The 14,842-nt window shown below is 31.8% G+C and overlaps 2 protein-coding genes across 2 annotated transcripts; one reads left to right on the forward strand and one right to left on the reverse strand.

The window, feature by feature from the left end:
• The first annotated feature begins 414 nt into the window (after window positions 1–414).
• On the forward strand, window positions 415–4,738 carry LOC11411627 (homeobox protein knotted-1-like 2). Its single transcript, XM_003619828.4, has 3 exons — window positions 415–1,013; window positions 1,931–2,035; window positions 4,366–4,738. Exons 1-3 carry the CDS (start codon window positions 747–749, stop codon window positions 4,552–4,554), a joined length of 561 nt encoding a protein of 186 aa, XP_003619876.2. The 5' UTR covers window positions 415–746; the 3' UTR covers window positions 4,555–4,738.
• Window positions 4,739–7,870: 3,132 nt separating this feature from the next.
• LOC11414639 (dihydropyrimidine dehydrogenase (NADP(+)), chloroplastic) lies at window positions 7,871–14,470 on the reverse strand. The gene is made up of 7 exons (XM_003619830.4): window positions 13,974–14,470; window positions 11,036–11,299; window positions 10,585–10,755; window positions 9,640–9,752; window positions 9,362–9,548; window positions 8,324–8,433; window positions 7,871–8,200 (listed from the first exon to the last, which is right to left on the reverse strand). Exons 1-7 carry the CDS (start codon window positions 14,244–14,246, stop codon window positions 8,044–8,046), a joined length of 1,275 nt encoding a protein of 424 aa, XP_003619878.1. The 5' UTR covers window positions 14,247–14,470; the 3' UTR covers window positions 7,871–8,043.
• Window positions 14,471–14,842: the final 372 nt, after the last annotated feature.

A 14,842-nucleotide genomic window follows, 5' to 3' on the forward strand; every position in this document is an offset into this window, starting at 1 on the left:
ACAATTACATAATTAAATCGTATTTACCAAAAGCGTCGACGAAAAAAATCTATTTTTTTTTAATTTTGTTACATATAACAAAGAATATTGATTATTTTTTACCAGAAAATGTTAAAAATTTAATATAATTCTTATAAACAATGAAATGATGTTTTTTTTCTTCTTATAAAACGATGTTTTCTAAAATACAAATATTGATAAATAACTCTTTATTTCATAAAATAATCGTTAAATTATAAATTTTTGAAGTAAGAGTACCGGAGGTGTACCGTAGAAATCCCCTATAATTACTACTATATTTGATTTTTTAACCTCTCTCAAAGTATTTGTTAGCATTTTTCAATAGATTATTAGTAAAAAAAAAAGTGGAAGAAAAAAAGACAGAAAATGTAAGGAAGCAGTGTACTAACAAAAGGGTCACACCATTGCTCGAGAAAACTTTGAAATGTTGCTTTCATTAGTGGAAAAAGACAGTAAATCAGAGGAAACAAAAAGACTACACCCCCCCGTTAGGCCCTTACACCCCCCTCCACACACACTTGAATCTTTTCATTCAAGTTCTGAAAAAAAATCTAATATTTTTTTCTTCTGACTGATTCTCTCTTATTATTACCACGTATGCATGCAAGGGTCATTCAATTTGTTTGATTACTTCCAAAAGTAGGAGAATCTCAATCTCACTGACCTTATCATATAGTACAATATTATTATATATGTTTTTCAATGTTTTGAGATAAATAGTATATATGAGCAGTGTTGTAGATGTGGTATATCAAAGGTTTTTATTTCATCTACTCAAAAATAGTTATATGGAATCTAAGATGAATAGTTTTGTTGTTGATCATGAGAAGTACAAACAAGAAGAAAATCAAGAAGAATTGGAATTACAACATAAAGAAGGTGGTGTTCATGAACATGATCATCAAGAGGAAAATGATGAGATTCTTAAGACAAGAATCTCTAACCATCCTCTCTATGAACTTCTTGTTCAAGCTCACTTGGATTGTTTGAAGGTCTTTAATCTCTCTCTCTCTCTCTCTCTCTCTCTCTCTATATATATATATATATATATATATATATATAAGTGAAGAATACTAATTTGTTTACAATTTATATCAATTTTTTTTAATGGGCAATTTATATCAAATTAACTAATATATTAGTTTTTTTTAGATATACTAGTACAATTTATTGAATTCATTCTTAACTATCTGCCTCCAATTGATAGATGTTCAATGTGAATGTGATATAGATATATAGTATTGTTTTCTTTTCCTTCTCTTATGAAAAAAAAAAATTTGTTTTGTTAACTTTTGTTAACACTCATTGTTTTGTAAATGTGTTGAATATTAAATAATGAAAAAAAATAACAAAAAGATTATCCTTTGGATTGAATTCTATATACCAAATATAGTGATGAGATCATATAATATGAAGTCTAAATATATACAATTCGGTAATGCATAACCTTTTTTTAATATGTAACTATATAAAAGTTGTAATTTTTTTTAGGGTTTATAAAAGTGGTGATGATATGAATTTAAGAGTCCAATTTGTTCAAAGAGAGAAATCATAACTTATAAATGAAGATTTACTCCTCAAATTCAACCTCTTTAATTTTATGAATTAACTTATGTAATTTTATTAATTAATTAACCTATATAGTTGATAACCAAGAGTTTGTTTAACAATTAAAGCATGAACAAGATATATAGACTATTGCTCATCAAGACTCTTAAGCATAAAAATTAACCTTTTGGTGCACAATATATCTAAACACAACATATAATGATTCATAATATAAGAGCTCATTTATTTAGTAATAAATAAAAGACCTCATTTATTGATCATTTTTTCTACAAGTCTTTGTATTTTTTCATTTGATTTAAGCATGTGAGACATTTGAAATATTTTCTCTCTATGTTTTTAGGTTGGTGACATTTCTAACTTGGAGATAGAGAAATCAGATAAAAAGCAAACACTGAAGAAACAAAACTTGGATATGTTAAGCCAATCTGAGCTTGATCTCTTCATGGTAACACTTTTCAATTTTTTCTCTCTCTCTCTCTCTCTTTTTGACACAAACACCAATGAATGAATGAATGTTTTTAACAGAATAGTTATTTATATATCTTTGTGATGGATTAGATGTGTCAAGTACTGAAAAGTCAGTCAAATATAACATGAAAGATGACACAATATAGGAAATTAAATCCATTGATTGATGGATACTTCATGGTTTTGGTTAAAGGATGTGTCTATTCCTAATATTGAATGAGACTCTACACTGTGAATATTTAGCATAGTTTTTTGTTCCAATTCCTTGATTGTGACATTTTTTCTATTTGTCTCTGTGTTTGTGCATGCTAAGTCTTCAGATATTATATCATGTCTTTTCACATTTACTTTAGGCCGCAAAGGTTTGCAGAGGATATTTAATTTCTTAGCATCCTTGTTATAAATCCAAAAAAAATAATCTACTTCCTTGGTGATAAATTTAATATTTTCAGTATTGTCTTTTTAGTGTTCTAAATAATTATCCTTATAAATAGTCAAGTCATTGAGTTCAATTACTTAATAAATTTCAGGTAATTTTGCCTTCAATCGAATTTTAGATTTATTGAGACTCATATTCTTCTGAAAATTGGAGGGTTTAAGATAAAGTAAAATACTAAGAAATGACTTCATCAAATAATTTTTTATTAACTAGGATGTAAATCCAATTATAATAACATTTACTTTTTTGAATGACAACTTTTGTTTGGGTGGAGGGTTTAGGAAGGGGAGGAGGGTTCATTTTTATTTTTTAAATTACGAAAAATATAAAATGTTTTTTTAAAATAAATTAAGTGTTTTTGAAGTATTATATGATCAATTATCATGTTGTTAATTCAATTTTCTAAAAGTCATTTTATAAAATCCATAATTTAAAAAAGAAAAGTAAATCTTCCCCTCCCTTTCCCTCCTAAACTCTCCATCCAAACACACAGTTGTTTTGATCAAAATCAATGCATAGAATATTTACTTTTTCTAAACTAGTTTCTAGTTGGGACCTAGTTAGATATTATGTTTAAAATTTTCTAAAAGGATATGCTGAAAAGTTTAATATATAGAAATATATCAGAATCTTTGTGGCTAATGCTGGTCTTAATTAATTATAAAGCATTAGATTTTCAGAAAAGTGTTATTATTACTGAAACATTGTCTTTAAGAATGTACACTTTTTGAAACAAGTAATACTATCTTTAATTCACTATGTTATAGAACTTTAAATATGCAGCATCATCACTTTAAATTGCACATTTTAGGAGAATCATTTGACTCATCACAACAACTTTTATGATTTTTGAAAAAATTGAGCTCCAAAACCTTAATATGGCAGTGTTTGATTTTTTATTCTGAGTTCCTCATACTATTAGAAAAGAAAAGTTTCATTTGTAATTTTTATCTTTGTTTTACTAAAACATACATTATACATTTTAGAAAATAAAATTCATGATAAAGTAAAAAAAAAAAAAAAAATTACCAGCTATACATTTTCACTAGCTTCTATATTCATCTCTGCTACCCAAAAACAACAAAAATTTGATCTCCAACATGTCGTGAATTGAGCCATCCAAAAATCTCGATCGTTAAAAATAAAATACACTTTTTTCTTTAGTAAAAAAAAATATATATATCTTGATCGTCTGATAAAAATCATATGACTTGTATTTCAAGTTATGTTTCAAAATAGTTTTATCAGATCCTATCCAAAAAAAATAGTTAGACCTAAATCGTCCGATTTTCATCCAACCATTTTGATTGACTAACTGAATATGTGAATGCATATATGATTCTCTTGATTACAAATCCCTAAAACACCAATATTAGCATTTTCTCATGTCAAACCTATAAAAATGGTAGTTTTAAAAATTACAATATATATTTGTGAAGAAAATTGATTGCCTTCTTAAAAAAAAAATGTTTTAAAATAGTTTTATCATATCCTATCCGAAAAAGTAATTAGACTTGAATTGTCCAATTTTCGTCCAACTATTATGATTGACTTACTGAATATGTGAATGCATATATGATTCTCATACCCTAAAACGCCAATATTAGCATTTTCTCATGTCAAGCCTAGAAAATTGGTAGTTTTACAAAGTACAATATATATTTGTAAAAACAAAAAAATTGATTTGTGATTGGGGCATTTAATTGATTTAAAAATGTTGGATCATTAATTAAGCATTTGATTTAAATTATATCTACTTTAAAAATCATACAAATGATGATGTATGATTTTGGTTGACAATGAAATATGTTTTACACAGAAATGAATCAAAATTAATCTCATGAATATTATTAAACCAATATATGCAGGAAGCATATTGTTTGGCACTTAGTAAGCTAAAAGAAGCAATGAAGGAACCACAACAGAATTCAATGGCTTTCATAAACAACATGCATTCACAACTTAGGGAACTAACTCAGGCAACTTCATCTTCTAGTGAACCAGATGCTACTACATCTTCAAGTGAGTGCACATTCAGAAGAAATCCATCAATTTAGAGGTTGATGACTTGATTTTCAGTAGTGTGGTTGTGCATGTAATATCCTAAGATAGGTTAATTAATTAAGGTTTCAATTATTGTCAAATTGTCATGTCCATGTTTGAAATGTTATTTTATGTGAAATTAATGGGCAATGAATGTTGTTATAAATTAATTAATCTATAGTATTTCCCCTTATCTCATTAATTAATTGCAGTTGTTATCTACTATTTCCTTTCCTTTTAGTTTATGAATTATAAATCATACGAGTCTCTTTTTAACATTCACTCTCTTATTGAATAAAATTCATTCGAGTCTCACTATTATAAAGAACTCATTTTTAATTTGTGGTACATCCATAAATTTCATAAAATAAAAGAGTGATCGTGAAAAAGTGTTAGATAGAGATTGCCCTTTTTTTAAGAAAGATAGAGATAATCCATAGTATCTTTTTTTTTTAGTGGTGACCGGAGTTTGAACCCGGACCTTGCATATTTTATGCATTGTCCATACCAACTGAGCTAAGCTCACGATGACATCTCTCTTTATACATATGAGTAACACTATTAAATTTTATTACTTTTAATATAAAACAAATCCGCCCATAAAAAAATAGATTTTTTTTATCGTAGAATAGACTTAACTATTTTTTCTTTTGTTAAGTAGTTTAATTGCTAAAATTCTATCCATTGAGATAAATAACTGAAAAATTTGAAATTTATGATTAATTTAAACCTCAGTTCTATTCTAAGTTCTAACATATTGCAATGTATTATCTCTACTCACGAAGACACACTTATTACTCATTTCTTTGTAATAAATATACCTAATAGTATTTGATAAATGTGTTTTGCAATATCAAAGATATGTATGGTGTTTATCACATCCACATGAACTCGTGCTATATCAATGTCTTTTGATTACCACATGAACTAATGATATATCAATGTCTTTCGATAATTATTATAGTTTAAGTATGGAAATATAGTAGTTGTTATGAAATTATTTAGGCTTTAAACATAAAACATGAACTGGGATTTGATATTGCTGGTATTATGCTCTATTAGTAAATTCTTTAATGTATTTTCGCTATCGATTCTATACTTCAAATATTGTAACAGTCTTTTTATCATTCTTTGTATATCTCGATGTCTCATAGATAATGGGAGTTTAAACAACGACAAATAATCATGATGATATGTGATCTAATAAAACATTTATGTGATAATGATCATGTTTATCGTTATCCTTTTGCCATTATGCCTATTTGAACACAAGACATAGACTATGTCGCACTTGTCCAATTCAAAATTGGATCTAGAGACATTTCTCCTATTATGTAGGAGGGACAATTCTATTCTGTAATTAACATGATTTGTGGAGTATCCATCAACCGACTTTATAGTAATCCTTTTATGAACAACGTTTAAATGACACTAAATTATTTGACTCCTACCTTACATCTAAATACATAGTGATTTCAGGTCAAATGTGACATACACCACTATCATTATGAAAATATTCTATGAAATGTTGCTTAACTCACCACGTTGTATTCACATGGCTAGTCAATCCAGTAACAAATATTAGTCTTGAGATTTAAAGGTTTAACTTTCCATATTTGGTGACGTTAAAATGTTCCAAATCACTAAATTTTGACATACTATAGTATTATTTTATTGTATATCCACTATTTTGCAACTGGAATATTTTCAATCACATCATCACTGTCATGTGGCATGTGTGTCTTTGTGAAGCTTTTCTAACATGGGATGGCACTATTGGGGTGACATGTTGGTCACGTCAGGGGTACTGTGCGATCATGTATATGTCAACCAAAATCAAGGGTAGACTTTTATGATTCTAGATCATATGCATATGAAAGATTGAGAGCATAAACCTCTAAAGATGTCATTATAATTAATAATATGTGAATTATACAATAAATTAATAATAAAACGAAAAAATCGAAAGACAATGAGACACGATCTTTGTTCACACAATTCGGCCAATGATGCCTCCAGAGCAGCTATAGACCCGTTTATTTCTACATTAAATTTAGGATTTACGGTGTTACAACCAATATATATAGTAAAGCGGTTCAGTTTACAATAATATCCTTTCACCATCTTCCCTTGCCCTTCTTCCCTTCTGCATCAGAATTTTTTAGTTATTCGCGCTGTCACAGACAAAACTGTAACAGTTGCAAAGAGAAATCAGAGTTACAGCAGCTGGGAAGTTAATTGGTCTTGGTAGAGGGAATTGGAGCTGCAGAATTATGCAGGCTGCGGCTGCATGTTCGGCCTCAAGCTGCAATGTCGGATTCTTTCGTTTGGTTGCTGGAAACTTTGTTAATGAATGTCATTGATCACTCCTCTTCTCCATAATTCCACTCTAGTTGAAACTTTTTCTTGAAGTAGTCTCCATCCGAAAACACAATTTTGATGGCGCCGATATTGAACAAAGTTGTGTCTTTGGTTTCAATGAAATTGAGATGACGGGACATTTGTTAGCGAACTGTGCAAAAACGAAGGAGATTTAGAGATCGATTTTTAATTGGATGAAGTGGAATGCAATAGGTTGGGGAGAAGAGTTGATAAATGTTTTCTTGGTTTCCAACTCAGTTTCTAAGAGGAACAAATGTAAAAAGGCATCGCACTTAATTTGGTTAACAATGGCGTGGTGTATTTGCTTGCAACGAAATAACGTTCTCTTCAATGGAAAAGTGGCAAATATCTCGCAGTTTGTGGATCTCGTAATTCATTTGTCATGGTCTGGGTTTATTATTAGGGAGGGGTGAAACAAATACTTTGTTTTCTCGAATTGGTTGAATAATAGCTTAAAAGCTTCCGGTATTGTCATCCGAGAGTGGTTTTCAAGGGGATGGCATATTGTTTTTGTTTTATTTGGTTCAATTTTGTGATATGTTTTGGTAGTACCACACGACAAATATGGCGCCAAACTAATCGAGCCACCGATAACGTAATTTTTCTGAAACTTACCAAAGAAGTCAAGGCTGTAGGTAAACATGTACACGGAAAATGATCGACCCAACAAACAGGAGTTGATTCTAGCGAAAGGGGTTAGATTAGACTCTCACAATGTGGCGAACCAAAGTTTAAATTCCGGTTGAAAGAGGTGTCTACATTTAATGTCTGATACGCTTTGAATAAGATTACCTCCGATGGAAGGAAACCATGAGAAACCAAAAAACAAAAAAAAACAAAAACACCTAAGCCTTGATGACCAAAAAAATATATCCAGCAAAAACATGACATATTTGACGATGCCATGAAAGTTGAGGATAATGGTAATCTTCCAAGAATTTTATACACTTTTTAGAGAACACACTTTTATTACATCCTAATATAAAACAATTCAAAATATTCTTAGAAGGACAAGTATCAATTTATTAATAATCAAAGAAAATAAATATCCTTCACCACTTCATTTGCATGAGCTATATATAATCATAGAAGAAAAGTTTATTAATTTGATTCAACTTTTTTTAATTAGAAACCATGCTTTCACTTTCTTTCACAAAACCATCTCCTGTCCAGTCTTTATCAGATTGCAAGCCTTTCTTTATGGCTTTCCTTTGCTTAATTGCTTCTTGCTGCCTATGCACCAAGTCAGTGTGTGTAGTAAAATACTGAAGAGAGGCCCTGTGATTTTTATTCAGAAAAATTTAAAAATAAATAAAGGGGAGAGAAAAATTCAACATGTTTTTCTTTATTGTTTGCATGAGAAAATTGGAAGGGATGTATTTATAAGTTTTGAAATCATACCCTCTGAAATCTTCTATTGATGTGAAATTGTGCTTTTTCATGAAATCTTTTAGCTCAAGAGAAAGCTTCTTCACAAGACCATAGCCATGCATCATAACACCAGTGCAGACCTGCGATTTAAGCAAGATCATCTACTATTAGATAAAACTCAGATGTATCCTCCTACCAGGGACAATCCTGTTCAAGACCGAAGAGCAACACGCTACGAAACACTGACATAGACACCAAACATGACACTGACATGTAGACACTAGTAATAATTTGAAAAGCACATATACTTTTATATGAAATCCATAGATATCCTCCTACAAGCGACAATCCTAATCAAGGCCGAAGAGCAACAAACTATGAGCACTGCTGCAGACACAACACTAGCACGGGTAATAATTTAAAATGAAAGTGATTGAATGTAACCACATAAGTTGGTGTAATGTTGGTGTCACCTTCAATAGAAAGTTGGTGTAATGTTTTTCATAATGAAGTGAACAAGGGACCTTCCATTAAAGAGTATCCCTGTATGTACATATCTTCCCCACTTGCAAACCTAAGCATGCTTTTGTTAGGTCAACCCTATTGAGTGGAAGAATCTCATCTACGTTTTTTCTTCTTTGAATTACATTATTAAGCCATATTTTTCATGGTAGACAACTTGAGAATGCTTTTAACAAAGTTGATCAAAACATAAACTTGTCTTGATTTTTTTGACAGAGAAACAGATAGCATGCAAGATACCACTATTCCCAAGTAACCAGGCAAAGAATCAGGGACTCCACGTTCAATATCAAGGATCAAATACAGAAGGCATTCCCTTTAACAAGGAGAAAACGGGTGGACCAAAGGATAGAATATCCTACCATTGTCAGTACTCAGTATCAAGACGGACTAAAAATATAGGAAGCACTGACACGGACACCAAGTGATTGAATGCAACCACATGTGTCGTGTCGATGTCTGAAACTGACACATGTCGGACAACGAATACGCCTTCAATTTAAAGTGTTGGTGTTACAAGGCTAAAAGGTGATTCTTTCATCATACCTGGACAGTATTTGCACCAAGAAGAATAAACTCAGCAGCATCACCACCAGTCTCAACACCACCAATAGCAGAAAGTGAATAGTTCTCACTATCAAACTCTGATTTCATCATTTTTGCAATACTCATAACCTTCCCAAGTGCTATCGGATGAACTGCTTTTGCAGAATAACCACCTGGAGTTGAGTACCTAACAGAATTTTTGACAAATTAGATGCTTTATTTAAGATGACTGAAAAAACAAAGAGACCAATGAATTTGGTGTAAGTGAGATTGCGAACCCCTCAACGCAAGGTTCAGGACGTAATGTATTGAGATTGATTCCCATGACGCTCATGATTGTATTTATAGCAGCTACTCCCTCGCATCCTGAACTTAGAGCAACCCTTGCTGGCTACAAACAGAAAAATCCTCGAAATAACTAACATGATAATCATGAAAGACTGAAAGTGTAATTCACATCTTCTAACTAAAGGGAAATCAGAACAGTTTCACATGCAAAAGGGTTGTGGGAAGAGCATAAAGCCTTGTTTGGTTGGGGGATTAGGATTTCCTGCACTCAGCAATCTCATGCATTCATGCTCGACACATCGGTGGTCATTGGATCGAGATCGGCCAATCCAAATTCTATTGCAGATTTTTATTTTTATTTTTTTAATCTAAAACATCGAGTTTAAATCTCGATTGTCCGATCTTGATCCAATGGCAACCGATCTTGATTTTTCTTTTAACAGAATCATCGTGTAAAAAGTCATTTTTAGAAACTTCTGAGATATTTGGGTAATCTGCTTTTAAGAATCAGAATCTTGAAATAATCAGTTCCCAACTTATTTTGAGAAACTGTTATGAATAGTAAACAACTTCACTGAAAGATTGTCCGAAAAAGTAATCACTTTTGTACACAATCTAAATGACCTGTTTAAAGTTTAAATGGACAGGCCTTTAATTGTGTGAAAAACAACTATCATTTTTGGCTACAAAACAGTTTGCATGCTCACATAAGTCAGAGAGGCTTCTTAGAACAAAATTTTCAAGTTTTTAAGTATGTGAAAATTTTCAAGTTTGCAAGCACGCAGACTCATTAAGTATGTGAAATGCTCACATAAGTCAGAAATTTCAGTGATATTATAAACCAAAAATTTGATAATTTGACAAGTTTCCACTTCTTAAACACGTTAAAATATGGTTAAAAGTACAGTTATAAAAGGACATGATTAAATACCAACCTGTGAAATATCAGTTATATTGGGAGTCATCTTAGCCCAAACAGGAACCGTAGCCTTTGCATTTATCCATCCACAAACTTCTTCAAGAAGAGCACAATCTTGCCCAACAGCAGCGCCCATTTTGCGCTCCGGCATACCATGAGGACACGAGAAGTTTATTTCAATTGCATCCTAAAAGAATATAAAAAAAAAATTCAGCTATCGGATTTGTTAAGATAGAAAAAAACAGTGATTTAAAAACCGAACCAACAGTTCAACCGGTTGAACCTTGAATCAGCTTTTACTACATTCAGTTATTTTCATGGTTCGGTCACGGTTTTGTCCTTGTTCAGGCTATTTAAAGAGGCTGAACCATGACACGAAGGTCTCGCTGGATCGATGTCTAGTTCGGTTTTTAAAACATAGGAAGAAATATTAAACTTCTCAAACTCAACCAAGAAACACATCTTACAATTCCAGTTTGTTCGACTCTATCGATAAGCTCCTCCCATGCGGCTTTATTGTACTCTTCCATGATTGAAGCGATGAGAATTCTATCAGGGTACTCCTCTTTTAATTGCTTAAATTCTTTCAACATGGTTTCAAGCGGTCTATCACTGATAAGTTCAATGTTCTGCCACCCAATAATTTCTCCTTTTGCAGATCCATTTGCATTAGCCCGTAGCCGGGCATAACGAGGAGTTACATTTATAACTTTTGCTGCATCAAGTGATACCTAGAAAAACAAATAATCAAATCTTATTGCAATCTTTCAAATTACAATTATTGCACAGTATTCAGATCAAAAACATTAAAAGTAAATTGCTTCGAAAAGCAAACAGAACAGTTACAACAGAAAGAAATTGAGATATTTCATATTTCATTATAAGGTCAAGTTATGTTCCGTAACATAGTAGTGTAGTCAAATAGCAGTGCTCTAGCAGTATCGAGTAGCGGAGCTTGAACAGATTGTTACAGCGCAACACACTATTTAGGAAAAAGTGTCGTCAAATTACAACTTTAGTGGCATCTGTGAAGCCCCGATACTTCAAAATGGATGACGTATCGTATCTCCTGTGTATCCTGCACCGATACCTGCCCGATACTTCCCGATACGTATAAGAGAGTATCCGAAGATTAAATTTTATTTTTAAAAAAAATAATTATCCGATACTTCCCGATACTTATCTGAAGAGTATTCGATGATTATCCTGCACCGATACCTGCCCCGATATTTCGCAATTAATGTTAACCGGATAAGCCTCTTCTCTTATGGGTTGGCCGTCCTTCTGTTTCGATGAATGGATTGACCATGAGCTTACAGTGCCTTGTAGAAAGCATAGCCTCATTGTTCACTCACCGAAGATTATTCTCTTCACATAGATCTCGGGATACGAGACCTCTTAACTCTGGAGTACCGATGTGTTCTTTTATGGATATAGTGCTTCTTTTTTGGATCAATATAGTATAACACTAACAATGTACATTTTAGATATAGTATAACACTAATTGTGCTCTTTTTGAGATATATTGTCTATGTAACTGACTAATCATCACTCTCTTAATCGTCATAATTATTTATATTAATGTTGATGTGCTACGAGCCTATGACTGAGATTTTTTTTAGAGACATATGACTGGTTTCTTTTGTTTGCTAATATACCTGCATATTAAAAAAAATGGTTATAATTATATTGTACATTTAATTATATAATTTTTTTATTAACGTATCCCAGCCGTATCGTATCTTGATTTTTGAAATTTTTCCGTATCGGTGTAGTATCGTATCTCGTATCCGGGCTTCATAGAGTGGCATTATAGCACTGCCGCATAGCGGAATTTGAACAAACCACTATTTTTGCGATCTTCGGTTGAGAACAATGTGTAGTACAACTGAATGCACAGGAGACGAGGATTTCAAAAGAGGATAATGTTAATTATGCCCCAACCGAGATACAGCGAGTTGTTTGCTGCAGGGCTGGTTAATAAAGGAAAAAACTGTCCTTGGAATAAGAATAATGCTTATAACACACTCTTTAACGCATACTTTCAAACACTTTTTTATTGATTAAAATTCATATGGGTCCCGTTCCACCAAATTTATATGGGACCCACATGATTCGGTGGAACCCATGTGAATTTCAATCAATAAAAAAAGTGTCTCTTCGAAAGAATGTGTTTGAGAGTTTGTTTCTAGCACTCCTCTTGGAATAAACTAAGGCATTGCCTTCATTAAGAAACTATTTTTATAATGGTTCAATTTCATTCAAGAACCATGCAATTAGTGCTTCAGAATCCCAATCAGCAAACTTCTCTAAATGAATATTACAAAATATGCAAACATTAAAATTACTCCAATGTACAAACACCTACTAACTTCGTATATAACACTGATTATTCTTTATGTTGGGTTTATGTATCAAGAAAATGGTACAGTTCAAATTGTCCATAGCAAGAAGCCAAGAACAAGACTACTCATGAGAAAAGGGCTATTCTTGATTACCCATTTGAACAGTCACCAAAGAAAATATAGCATTTCACATTTGGAATCGAGCACATTCTAAAGAAACGATATGTGAGTAACAATTACCAGTTATATGTGTCATGACCCTTTCCTAATCTGTACATACAAAATGTCAAAAAATGAACCATTCAACATAAGTTATGCAAAACAAAACCACAAACGTCTGAAACAGCAACTATTTAAGCCCTTTTGTATCGATAAACCGCTTAACTAAGCACTTATAGCATAAACGCTTATCATATAAATGTTGATGTACAATCTATAAGCTACAAGCTACCACATAGAGATTATGGAAATAAGCTGAAAAACAGCTTATGGTTATGTCAAAAGATGTTCCTGTAAGCATTGTATCACAAGTCTTTATATCATACATAAGCTCAAACAAGTCAATCACATTAATACATTACTTCTATTACTAAGTTCCATGCACATGTATTACTAATAACAGCACAAAATCACTCCCACAATTACCAACAAATCAAGCACTCAACTTTTGAATTAAAAACTCACAGTTTTAGCATTAAATTATGAAGAAACAATTAAAAATTAAGTTTTTTTTTTTTTTTGTCAGGTAGCCTAGTGGCTCACATTTTAAATGTGCCCCTGTCCGGGGTTCGAACCCCGGGCAACTGAGCTAAGCTCACTGGGACATTAAAAATTAAGTTATAATACATTAAATGATAGTATAAATAATTTTAACAAGACTTGTACAATATTTGAATAATTCACACCGCGAAAACCGCAATATGTAATGCAGCATCTGTAACAGCCGAAATCGCAAAATCCTTAGCTGGATCGTGACCTCGACCATCATTTAAAACCTTGCCTATTACATTAATCAAGCACTGAAAACAAGTCTATAAACAAATTAATAAAAAAAACTCACAGTTTTGGCAATGACACCGCCCCAACCTTCATCGAAAGCTCTTTTCATTACAGTATAATTAGTCCCAGGTGGACCTGATCCAATGACGAACGGATTTGGCATATGTAAGCCATTAACTTTGACACTAAGATCAGGCTCTGAAACTTGACCCTCAGAAGCAAACACCTTAAAATCAACTCTACTAGGACGTGGATAAACCTTCTTAGAGAAATTGAATGAAAACCGAGATGCAGAATTACGAGTTTTCAACTGGGTCATGCTTAAATTCGCCATTTTTTAAGGAAAAAATTGAACTTTCTGCAAGATTCAGAAAAGGAAGAAGAAAAACAGAGGAAGAAACAAGAGGGATTCTGAATCTGAGTTTGTGAAATATTATAATAATGTATGGATTTTGATTAGTGATTGGAGAAAACGTGCAATTATGAATCACCGTTTGGATGAGTAAGCATTTTGAGGATTATCTGAAAATATTGTAAAGAATTGGTTTAGGAGTTAGACTTTTGCATGTGAGTGTGACTGTCACAATGATAAAAGATATTTTTTTTAGAAGTAAACCATCAATTTGGTCCTAAGTGGTTATCAATTTAGTTCCCGACTCTATCAATATTTTAAAATAGTTTTGTCTTTGACAAAAGTTTATTGATTAACTCCTATGAAAAACACAGAAATATGGATTTAATTGAGAAATTTTGACTATATTTTAAAATAGTCAATGTCTTTGTCAAAAGTTTCTCAATTAGATCCATGTTTCTATGTTTTTTTCACACGGCGTGAGACTTAATTGATAAATCTTTGACAAAGACAACAACTATTTTAAAATATTAATAGAGTCAATGACTAATTTGATAATCACTTACAAAAATATAGAC

The sequence above is a fragment of the Medicago truncatula genome, chromosome 6 (assembly GCF_003473485.1).
Source record: "Medicago truncatula cultivar Jemalong A17 chromosome 6, MtrunA17r5.0-ANR, whole genome shotgun sequence".
Lineage (NCBI taxonomy): Eukaryota > Viridiplantae > Streptophyta > Magnoliopsida > Fabales > Fabaceae > Medicago > Medicago truncatula.